Here is a 12,382-nt window from a genome sequence, read left to right as displayed (position 1 = left end):
AAATCTATAAAGGGGAATCTCATAGATTGTGCATTTCTTTTAACGATCACTTTGTCTGGTGATGTCCGGTGCGTTTCTTCAGGATGGTCACCAATCTCCTGTCTATCCAGTTGTCCGATGTAACTGTCACTGATTGCATTCTGTCTCTCCAGGAATGCATCAGAAATGTATTTCTCTCCTTTGCTCTCTATTCCTTATTGTAATTTGTAACTATAACTTGTCTAGTGGCACAACATATTTAGATTAAATCTTCACCCCTATTTCTCAATCTTGTTATAAATGATTCAATCATAGCATTTCATTTTGCAAATAGGGTGCTCTTTCTTATTATTATACATGCAATTTATAGGGAAAGAAAAAGGACTTTTAATACATATAATTGGATTATTTGCCCATTTCCTATATTCTGCCCTTTTAGTAAATGTATCTCTTCTACACCATAGCTGTTACTTACAAGCTTGATATTATTTGAAAAAGAAAAGAAATGTGAGGTCTAAACATGATAAGGTCGATAACAAAAACAAAGGATGCATCCTTCACTACACTTCTACAATAAAATTTACTTTGGCAAATGGATGAGGGAATCGTCGACGAGTAACGTCTAAAAAACAGTAGAAGGTACTGCAATAAATAAATAAAAATTGTTGATGGCCTTTCAATTTTTCTAAGAAAACAAAGAAAAGATAAAATGAATGCAATCATATCTTTAACAATGAAAATCAGTAACGCAAGAGTAGAGATGTGGCCTGCCTGACCAGTAAGCTCCAAAATAATGATCACCAAATATTGGCCCCAAATACATGTATTGCTCTTGTTCTTATGAGTACAAAAAAATCTTCCTAGTGAAAACATCTCAGGAAAAAGGACAAACAAGTCAATGTGACAAGCCATCAATTCATGAAAATCTTGACTTGCTATAGCGACTAACTCCCAACAAATACATCAAAGGCTTCAAGCAACTTTGACAAGAAACAGAAGGCATCCCCAAGATTGCTATATTTAAGATGACATCATGACCTGATCACAGGCCTGGAGTGCTTGACCAGCAAAGTATCTTACATCAACATCAGGATCTTCACTGAGCTCAACAAGGCAAGGGCGAATGGACTGCTCTACAACCTGCACACGAAAAATACCACATAACTAAGCAAACCCCGCTATGTTAGAGAGGCTCTATGGCAATGCAAACTAGTTTTGTAGTGCCATGTTGATTCAGCCAATGTGAAAACATTACCGAGTGATCAACAATTGGAATCAGCGACTGAAGCACCTTTGCAACATTGAATTTGATGTTTGGAACCCTGCATTTTTCAATGACATTTAAGCAATTGCATTTCACTGGATGTAATCTTCCTAAAAGCTCCATGTGCATGTGATTAGGTTAAGATTGATCAACTGCAAGAAAATTTCGAATTTACCTATCCTTTGAAGCATTAATCACCACAGGTAACATTGTTTGGCATGTGATTTCTCGTCCCATGACTGGAGCTAGAAGTGACGTAGCATTCAAAATTGTCATGCGATACAAGTAGTGAGGATTATTTATCTTCTCCAGGACCTGTTTGTCATGTGTAAACTTATTTAGTCCACAGAACATATAACTATATATAGCAATAGATGCATCATTTAATTAATTTCTAAAATCTGCACCATTTCATAGAGATCACTGTAAAATAATTGGCACCTTTACACAATCTTAACTTGTTGTTAAGTTGTATGGAAATGGTTAGGGATTCAGTGGATTCATCAAAAAGTTAGGGTGCAGATACATGGAAACAGCACATGAACCAGAAACAACTTTTCATATAGTACACAGTAAAATCAAAAAACAGTCCTCGCCTCATGCATTTATGAAAATTCTATTAAAAAATCCATTATGATCCCAAGAACCAAGGAGGAAATTGGCTCTATATCATTGTCAAGGAAAAGACGTGTTGCAACTCCAGATAAAGCTTCAATACACAAGATTAATTGAGTCTAATCGTCTCAACAATTATTCAGCTGCTTGCTAGGTTGTGATTGATTAAGGAATTATCAACATGTTAATTGTTGTCCAACAAGCAGTCATCTTATTAGCGATGTAGTAGCTGTTTTCTTAATTCAGGAACAGAGTCCTAATTCAACCTCGCTAACATGGCAATGTCAACAGCCACAGGCATACAAGCTTTGTATTGTCATGTTCACTTGTGCACAAGCATTATTTGCGAATTAGATTACCCATACAGGCCTTACCACAGCAATAATATTGTTTAATTTCCTATCCATTGGTATTCAATTCTCCTCCATACTGAGTATAAGAAAGAGAACCCAATAATAGTGGTACCTCTTGTGATCCACATGAGTTACATATCCAGTCCTGCCGTGTACCTATCACTTCACCCTTACAAAACTTTAGATTTAAGCTAAGGTACACACATAGTTACACATAGTTACCTTTTCAGAAATCAAATTCAGATTCAATATGATTCAAAAAATTCATGCTGGGAAAATCCAATTCAATAAAAATAACTGATAATATGTCCCATTAATATGAAAAAGAAAACATGGCAAACATGCTTGAAAGTGGTATCAGATGGTTGTTCCAGGTTCCAGTACGCTGTTTCAGAAACCAGTAGGATTCCAGGTTCCAGTAGACTGTCTCAGAAACCAGTAGGATGTGGCTGTTCCAGATTATGGTATGGCACGGCTGTGTTTCAGATATCTATAGTAGCTATCCAAGACACCCATACTAGGTTGCACAATATGGGGAAATCGGTACGAGTTTCCAAAACAGAAATGTGCTGGACACGGGACCCCTTGAAAATTTGGAAATGCGACTATAGAGATCTGTTATATATACACACACACACATATATGATGTGTTATTTTATAAATAACACGTTATATTGAAACTTTGAAAGAAAGCATTATGAATAAATGAAAAAGAACATTTAAAGGGCAAATATAAATGCCAAGCAATGTTCCACCATCACTTATATTGGGATCTTCTATCATTAGTACCACCCTTTGCCTCTTGTCTAGCCTTTACCTCTACCTTGATCCTCTAGGGAGTCAAGACCTCAATCAACACCACCCAATTTTGATAAAAATGCCTAATCCAAGACTTAAAAATATGGTAGAAAAAGTTTAATGTGCCTAATTTTGGCTTGAGTGAAGGGTGATTTGTTGCTATGGCCATGACAGACAAGTTCAATAATCAACACCACCAATGGGTACATAAAGGACTTGGTGCTCTCATTAAATGCCAATTCCATATCCTCATATGTGATAAAATCCAATGAAAGTACCGCAATCCTGCCAAATCCTGAAATCTCGAAATCTGTTAAGCCTGTTAAATTTTGAATGGGATATGAAATTCTATTTTCTCCCTATGAACTCCGAGGAGATTGGAACCAGTCTCAAACTTCCCAGCATGGCCCAGAAACACATCTCCAGCCACACAAAACATGTTTCCCAAACGTAAGACATTTGCATAGCTGGAAACATGTTTCAAGGCTGTACCGAATGCATTTCCATGTTTCTGTACAAAAACATGCCTAACACAGCACTATACTAGACATTTCCTGCAACAAAGTTCCCATGATATGGTGGTTTGGGATTTCAATATGAAGTTGAAAAGGCTCAACCATGCAACTGGACATAGAATCACAGCTTATCTGAAAAGGTCAGAGCATACAATGAGGCACACCTCCATCAAGCTGGTGACAGAAATTCTCTGTTTGGTTGAATTTGATAATCTTCCTACTCTCTACAAGAAGGGTTCCTTTTGGGCTTGTGGGAAATAGGTATATTTCTCCTTGATTTATGTTATTATTTTTATTGTGAGCATAGCATGTTCAAAAGCACTGTTAGTTTTACTAACAATGTAACAGTATTTGAGGCCCGGCCTAACATTGTGTTTGACTTTAGAGCTCATTTCATCGACTCTTACAATATAAATTACATTTCCTAGCAATAAAAATAACCCTATCTTGGTTAATAGAGCCCATTAATATTCATTAAATTATTCTAGCACATAAATTATCATTGCACAAACAGCAAAATAAGATCAGAACTTGACAATTACTGCAAGAACAAAATAACCTGTGGAACAATATGCTGTATGGCCCATTCTGGACCAAATTCTTCAGCAAGTCTCTTCAAGTTATTGGCAGCCGCTTCACGTATTGAAAAAACCTGCAGTAAAATTAAAATCCAAATTAAAACAGAAAGAAGAAGGCATCCTCAGCCATAATAGCACAATCTGATACATAAAGTTCACTTTTATTTTTGGACGGTTACAATGCATGGTAGGAGGAAGATGAAAGTTCATTGTAAAAGCTTGGGCCTGGATGTTTTAGTGCCATTAAAGAATTTAACCAACAAACGTTATTGAGATTCAAACTAGATATTTAACTAAGAGATTTTTTTGCTTGTAAACAAGATTTATGACTTAACTGGATTGCATTTGCCTTCCCCATATCTTTATCAAGTAATGCCAATGGGAAAGAATAATTAAAGAAGCAAAACATTGAGTTACTTCCAGATTTATGTTTCCAGATCCACCCCCTAGGGTGCCAAACCCAGACATGCTATTCGCCTAACACATGGAACTATCTTGGATACATATCCCAATAGAATACCAATCCAAGAATATTTCCAACATGTCTATCAGTTATATGATATATCCTATGTTGTAAGGTTTGGGTTCAGGTTCAGGCTTGCTGACCTTGAAATTCAGATTTATATGATAAAATTCACATTGATTCAACATTAATTTTGCCCATACATAATTTCCAAAATTTTGAAAATATAAACATAAATGTGTGTGTTGATATTTGTTTCCACTTAAAAATCATATTTACTGATTAAAAAACTTTTAAAGCCCAGCAACTAATTCAATGAATTTTACTGAAGTGAAAGGAACAGCTACTGAACCTTCGACATGCATTCATCAAATATACTGAGTTTACTAACTGAACTATTTGCATCGGAAAAAACAAAATTGAAGACACAAGCACATTCAAAATTCAACACCAGAAATTTTACCCAGGAAACCACAACTGGGGAAAACCTGCAAACTGTGTGTTCTCTATTATTTTTCTTCAGCAATAGCACTTTCAGAAATTTACATGGAAGAGGGAAAAGACTTCCCTTCACTCAGAAATTGATCAGCACCCTTTTGTGCCCAACTGGACTTTATCCAGCCCACTTGACCTCTCTCTGCTGCGCAGTATGAACTCCATACCACCTCGAACGGACTTCTGAGGCACTCACGCACTGCTGCTGGAAACACGAATCTGGAAATTTTGATGGCCATTCGGCCTCTTGAACCAAGACTGCGCCCTTCCCCTCCTTTGAAATCGACCTGGGCCCACCAACTCCACAAATGGCTGGGATTAAATCTCAATGGATGGCTAAGATGACTTTAATTAAAGTGTGAACTGCGCCTTTGGCCCTACTGTGGGCCCCCCTGGTAAATTTAGTGCACCTCTAAATTTAGCTGAACCCTTTCTCCTCTAACTCCATTTATCATAAAATTTCGATTATTTTAAATTTGCATTCAAAAATCGGTGAACCCCAACAAATTTCAATTTTTTTCGTAATCTAGAGAATTTCAAATCTCATCAACAAAATTTACCAAACCTTGTGATTTAGGATATATCTAACACCTACTTAGCAATGCAATAGAGATTTTCCTGGATATTTCCCAATATCTAACTTTAAGTAATAGGTAAAAAATCCAACCTAACACATTCATATTAATTCAATCTTTGCCATTTCCTCCCTCAGGAAGCTCTAGTAGGGGATTTCAGACATTAGAAGTGCATCCCAAAACAGTAGTTGAGAAATGTTCTTTTCTTTTTTTTTGCGTCCTCTTTCAATACCTTAACCTCCTATTACTGATATGGCTATGTGTTTTGGGTTGGCACTGTCATCCATGTTTGTAGACAGGGAAGAGAGTTTGATGTCAATAATGTGGGCATCATTCCACTGAGTATATGTGATTTGTTCGCTTCTAAACATTATCACACAATTGTTCAGATCACAGGAGATACAAGATCGAATGGAATGAACCAGCAAACCCTAAATTAACATTAACACATAAAGAGAAGAGAAGATGAACGAATGAACAAGAGAAATAGAAGGTGTAGGTGCCTGCAGAGGCTAATGAATCACATAAGAGAACACTCAGCTAATGATCAAAGAACATGTTTGTACAAATGAAAGTGTGTATATACACACACTTTTAAGGTAGGGCACCCTACCTAAAAGGGATTATAGGCCCACTAATCTAGGTTGCCTAACCACCCAAATATAATAGAGCGTTTGACCAGATCAGCCTTTAAGCCAAAGCCATAGATACATTCAAAATACACACAAGTTGGGTCAGTCCGTGGCATTATCTGAAGGTTACACCATTTCAACACCCCGCTAACTTGAACATGGGGTCATGGAGAAAGATGAAGTGCAAATGGAGTAGGTGTATAAATACCCAACTCGATATAACATCAGCTATAGCTAATATATGAATAAAGTGGGTCCATGTATACCCAAACCAAGTACAAAAGAAAATGGGAGTATGATTACCCAACTCAATACAAAATATGGATGGGTTTATTGATTCCCAACCATCATCGTCATTGATTTAATCATCTCCTAGAGAATTTCCACCACTGAACAGCTCAGAAACTAGGGGACCACCATCACTAAACTGCCCATTCGACGAAGAAATGCTGAAAACATCATGTAGAGCAGGACATACAGAAACTCAAATACAATCTAGGCATCGGGTTTACGAATACCCAACTCAAATGTGCATGAGAGTGCATAGCTAAGAAAGCTCAAATGCAATCTTAGAGTGGGTTTATGGATACCCAGCTCAAATATACCTGAGGGTGTAGGAACAGCTGAAGATGTTCAAATATATGGTCGACCATAGCTGAGATACAAAGGTGTGGTTGGCTGAAATATAAGAGAAAGTTGGTGCGTGGAAATCCAACTCAATATGTTCAACTATAACTGAGTAAGCAAGTATATAGAGACCCAGCTCAATATAAACCTAAGGGAGCGTAGCCGATGCTGAAGAAGTTCAAATATATGGTCGACCGTTGCTGAGATACAAAGGTGGGGTTGGCTGAAATATAAGAGAAAGTCAGTGTGGAAGTCCAGCTCAATATGTTGAACTATAACTGATTGACCAAGTTTATATACAACCAGCTCAATACAATCGAGAGAGGTTTTATGAATACCTATCTCAATACAATGGTGAGTAGATCTACACATACCATCTCAAAATAGGGTCGAATCCATAACATCCCCCTAAAGATGGACATGAGCCTCAGGAGAGATCATTACATCACCATACTTGCCCAAAAATGTCATATCTCCAATACCAACATGGCACCTCAACCGAGCAATGGTAGCCTTTGGAAAGAAGTCTTGAAGCAAGAACACTGAAGCATGCTGGTCAACAAAAAGTATAAAAAACAGCTCAATTTGTCACTTACACTTGACATGAATGCAGTACATCCAATAAAGACCACCATCATCTAAGAATAATCAAGAGTCATCTATAAAACATAGTGGGACCGATCTTACGAATAAGAAGTTGTGACTGGAAGTCGTAACACATAAAGTCAGACGTATTTTTTTTCTACCTTACATTACCAACCAAGGAATATATTGTAAAACAACCTATTTCTAGAAAAAAGGGATTGCCTCCAGTGATGGAGCCAAAATCATCACATCTTCGAATAGGTAAGGCCCAACATGTATAGTGCACTACCATATGTGCACGTAAACCTTTGTTAGCAGTATCATCTAGAAGACGTCTCAAAATACTACCACTGCAAATCCATCAAGCATTAGAAGATAAACAACATAAGACATCCATCAAGCATTAGAAGACAAACAACATAAGACATCCATCAAGCATTAGAAGAAAAACAACATAAGACTTGGAGATAAGACTCTCCATATGAATATATTTTCATTGGCGAAAAGCTTCATTCTAAGACAATTGGGGTTAAAAGATCCCCTGTATAGACCTAAGAAGAAACAAATGAAAGAAGAGTTTTAAAACCCTAAAATGAAGTTGATCCAAAAACCCTAGTTCTACAGCCAAGCAATTCTCCAAACAAAAAATACTAAAAATTGGGCCTTCCTTGGAATCCCTAAAAGGAAGAAACATAACAATCCTACAAAAATATAATCTTAAACACTTTTGGATCACAATTATAGTGAGCCCTTGAACATGGATGAAACAAAAAGCAAACCTAGAAGAATCGGATATCTAAAACAAGCAAATTTAGCAATACATGGGACAATACAACCCACCAAAAACTTCAGATTAACTCAAAAAAGAGGCCAAAAATGTGATTGTGCACACAATACCAACATGAACGACCACAGAAAACCTAAAATAACATCCACAAAAAATCACTGAAAAGCACTCTTGAAAAGCATGGTTGGGAAGAACTAGTACAGCAGCTCATAGGTGTTTCCAACTGTTAGCTTTTGAGTTGTTCCAAAAGTGTTTACACTCTGATAAAGTGCCTTCATGTGAAGGGGTGTGCATGGTAACACCCTATCTCCTTAGTTGTATCTCAGACCTTTTGCTTGATGCCGTATAGAGAGCTTTCTATAGGTGATTGCTTGACTTTGGACAAGGTGATAGATCCGGCACACTCCTTGATGAGTGTAATAAATACAGTTCACATATGAAATATCCAACAGAAGACAATAAGTTAAAATCCATGTAGGATAATAATTATATAATTGATAAATGAATGAGTGACTTATGATTACCATGCCTTGTGATGATATACGCATTGACTAGTCACAAAGGTACAGCATTGTGTTCATCCGCTTATCATTTATTATTTTTACATTATTATTATTATGTATTCTACATTCATGACATTTCCTCCCCCTTCAATATGGCCTTCAATTCTTTCTCACGATTCCCCGCTGTTGAACTTGTGATGTTTGAAGACACAAGACAATATGAGTTATGAAATGCTCAACAGAACTGTTGCTCATATATGGATCGGTGCATCCAAAGCTGATCTTTGTTAGCACTTTTTTCCAGTTGGTTATTTGGGAGAGTGTTGTTGGATTGTGTAGCTTGGTAGGACGTCCACATTGGCTTGGTATCTTAGCATGTGGAAGATTGCCTCTCTAAATGATAAACTTTGTAAAGCAATTTTAAAAAATATCTTTTCATATTTAATTACTAAAAGTGATATAAGTGATTTTTTCTAAAAGTGATTTTATACAGTTTGAGTGACTTGAGTGATTTTAGAAAGTGTTTTTTTCTAAAAGTGAAGTCATCTCAATGAGAGATTACAAGTCACCACCGTTGATCTTGAGATAGCAAGATTTAATGGTTTTAGTAATTAATGAGTTTATAAAGGAGATGGGGGAAGTGAAGTGGCCAACGTTGACTCATTAATGAGATTTTAATGCGGGAAAAGCTGAGCTGAAGAATTTGTGAAGGAGAGAATGGGTGAAAGGGCACAAATCCCAAAACACCTTACCAGCATTTATTGCAGTTGAGACAGAAATTAAAGGGACTTGGTATGCATTCCAAGGAGGAAGTACAGCAGTAAATAAGGCTGTACATTACAGATTTGTTGCATGTCCGTACAGCATTTAATGGGCACAAAAATCAAGGCCTGAGGCATAAATTTTGAGGTGCTGTTTCTGCTGTGTGAAGGCTGTACAATATTGTACAACAGGTGCTTATAAATCTCAACAGAATTCCAAAAAGGGGTCTGCATGCAGTGCAGCTGTTTGGCACAGTGCACAAATTTCGAGGCAGATTTGTGGGATAAGCACAGGGAATTTATTGCTGGAAATTTCTACAAGCTTATCATTCTGATCTTCTAAATATGGCATTGATTTTGTCCAGTAAATTCATTAAATACAGTGACTATTATAATTTGAATGATGAGAAGGCATCCCTGCTTGTGTCATGTTTTTGGAACATTTGTTTTTAATATTTCTAATGAAATTGTTGACTGATAACATTTCAACATAAATATCTTTCTGATTTTTTTATGTTAACTATATATTTTCTAACTTTCCTCTGGTATTTTTATTTTTTGATCTTCTAATATGCAAATATTCAAAATTTCATGTTCTGCTATATAGGAGTGAAAGGAGTGTCAAGTTTGAACCATATCTAAGGAACCTATGAGAGTGAAAGAAGAATGAATCATATCTAAAAAAACAAATGCAATTTTGCAATAATAAACAAAACACATATTCTACATTGATGTTCTTGAGACATAAAACTCAAAGACAGCATAAAATAATAATGAACACAAAAATAAAGTTTAACTCAAAAATAACTTCCATAAACTCATGCATCTATATATGTGGGTTTTAGATTTAGGCTTTTCGCACAAACCTGGTCACCTAGCCAATGCATGCAGAGTGAACCTAATTTATCATCAAAAAATTCCACCCCCAACTGACTGGCAAGTAAAGGAATGTATTCTATAATTGCAAGTCGGACTCTCCAATGCCTGTCTTCTGCAAGCTCAACAATTGCTGGCAGAAGAGATTGAGACAGCAAATCAATTCCAATCACCTGCAAAAAGCATGTAATTACTGCAAATTAGAGTAATGCATAAAAATATTATCACACATAGAGGCCCACATACGGCTATTTTAAGACTATAAACTAGTGAGGACCTTATTTTTAATGATCAGTAACCATGCAGCAAAGGTAATTTAATGGCTATGTTACATTTTGTTCAATTCAGCCACCATCTCAAATTATGCCCTATCCTGTATTAAGTTATTCATGGGTTTATCCATGGAAACTTTCAACAAGACAGCCAGAAACCTATCCTTTTAAAAAAGATTTAAACATTCAAAACCTCTTCAACAAAAGTCGTGGCAACATCATTAGTACTACCCTCCAACATTTTCATATCCATTGTATTCAGCATAATAATAAAAAGGAAAACCAGGCCTGGAAAAAGTGCCACAGCTAGGAAGAAATCTGACAGAATGAAGATCACCCAAAACTGGGAAAGTAAACTGCCGAATCTTCAGTCCATTGTAAGAATTTACCATACCGAGTGTTATCACTTAAGAATTCTGATTTCAAAATCGCTCACATCAGTTTGATGGTTGCAAGTTTCAAGAAGAGCCAGGTATTCACAGTCATAATGATGATTGTATTCATTGCATGAGAAACAAATCTGCAAGCTTCCAATTTGAATTCATTAAACACCAAGCGAGGCAGCTATCAAGTGAGGCAGAGATCAAAGCTTGAAACAGTTACCACTCAAGAAGGAAATCAAAGATCTGAAGATACAGCTAAATCAGCCTGAAGGCCATCCTCAACCAAGAAAAACTACATAGCAACCTCATATCATATGGAAGAGTCATTTCAAGGAAAAGAAAGCTCAAGAAAGCTAAATTTTGGCATTAAACTGTGTTTTTGGAATTACACAGCAGTTTCGTAGCGCGCTACGAAACTGCTGTAGGTGATGCCTAATACACAGCAGTTTCGTAGCGCGCTACGAAACTGCTGTAGGTGCAGTTTTATGACTTGATGGACCAATTTTGAGAGACAAAAAGCAAATATTTGTGAAGAAGGATTTCTGAAAGGGAGTATTTACAAGGTTTAAACATCCAGCAAGGGCAAAACAAGTAGCAGAAGGTCGAAGACAAGAATAAAAAAGAAACTCTAGAAAAGAGGAACTTTGTCTCCTTGTTTCTACCAGTCAACTGCTAGAAGAGTTTCTGAGCAGTGGAAAACTACTATCTGAAAAGTGAAAGAGGTTTTCATTCCTAAGATACTAAAGTGCCCCCGGATGCGGGTGGTTGCTAGACATATGGCGCATAAGGCTCGTCCGAAGGGCAGGTGTCCGCCCGGACGAGCCACGCATGCCAGGAGGACACACCATAAATTCACCAACCCGCTGCATTCAAGGAAGGGAGTTAAGGGTGTTGACAGAGGCGTCCTGTCGACATTCATGGCGCGTCTTGAGAAGCGAAACATGGCGCTTCATAACTGCAATCTCTCGGACATTCTCCCGCATTTCCCGTCTGCACCTGTTCTGATCTTGCAGGAGGTGACGGAGGTTCAGCACTTCGGCTCTCATTCTGGCCCTGAGAGCGAATGTAAGTGTTTAGCAGCTGCAGAGTGGGGCAATTGGCAGGCTCACAAGCAAGCCAGTTGCGATTCTGAGAATTTGGCAGTGCTTACTTACCCGCATCTCTCGTTGGCTCTTGTTCTGGTTTCGAAGGAAGTGGTGGAGGTTCAGAGTCTCGGCTCTCATTCAAGCTTTGAGAGCGAAGGTCAAGGCTCTGCAGCCACAGCTTTGGGCAATTGGGAGGCTAGGATTCGGTCTAGCAGTAAACCTGTGCCAACAGTGGT

General features: G+C 37.4%; 1 protein-coding gene across 1 annotated transcript in view; it reads right to left on the bottom strand.

The window, feature by feature from the left end:
• Positions 1–684: 684 nt before the first annotated feature.
• Positions 685–12,382, bottom strand: part of LOC149254815 (uncharacterized) — a 43,562-nt gene continuing 31,864 nt past the window's right edge. Inside the window, exons 7-11 of the mRNA XM_089460229.1 lie at positions 10,397–10,579; positions 4,084–4,176; positions 1,419–1,558; positions 1,235–1,301; positions 685–1,119 (exon numbers count right to left, since the gene is read on the bottom strand). Coding sequence (XP_089316355.1) covers positions 1,000–1,119; positions 1,235–1,301; positions 1,419–1,558; positions 4,084–4,176; positions 10,397–10,579 — 603 coding nt within the window. The 3' untranslated portion in view covers positions 685–999. The remainder of the gene's footprint in view (positions 1,120–1,234; positions 1,302–1,418; positions 1,559–4,083; positions 4,177–10,396; positions 10,580–12,382) is intronic.

This window comes from Pinus tabuliformis, chromosome 7 (genome assembly GCF_031772625.1).
Source record: "Pinus tabuliformis cultivar Carrire ecotype Pingquan chromosome 7, CPIR1, whole genome shotgun sequence".
Taxonomy (NCBI): domain Eukaryota; kingdom Viridiplantae; phylum Streptophyta; class Pinopsida; order Pinales; family Pinaceae; genus Pinus; species Pinus tabuliformis.
Note: the sequence above shows the minus strand (reverse complement) of the source record. Positions and strands in the feature narration are given on the sequence as shown.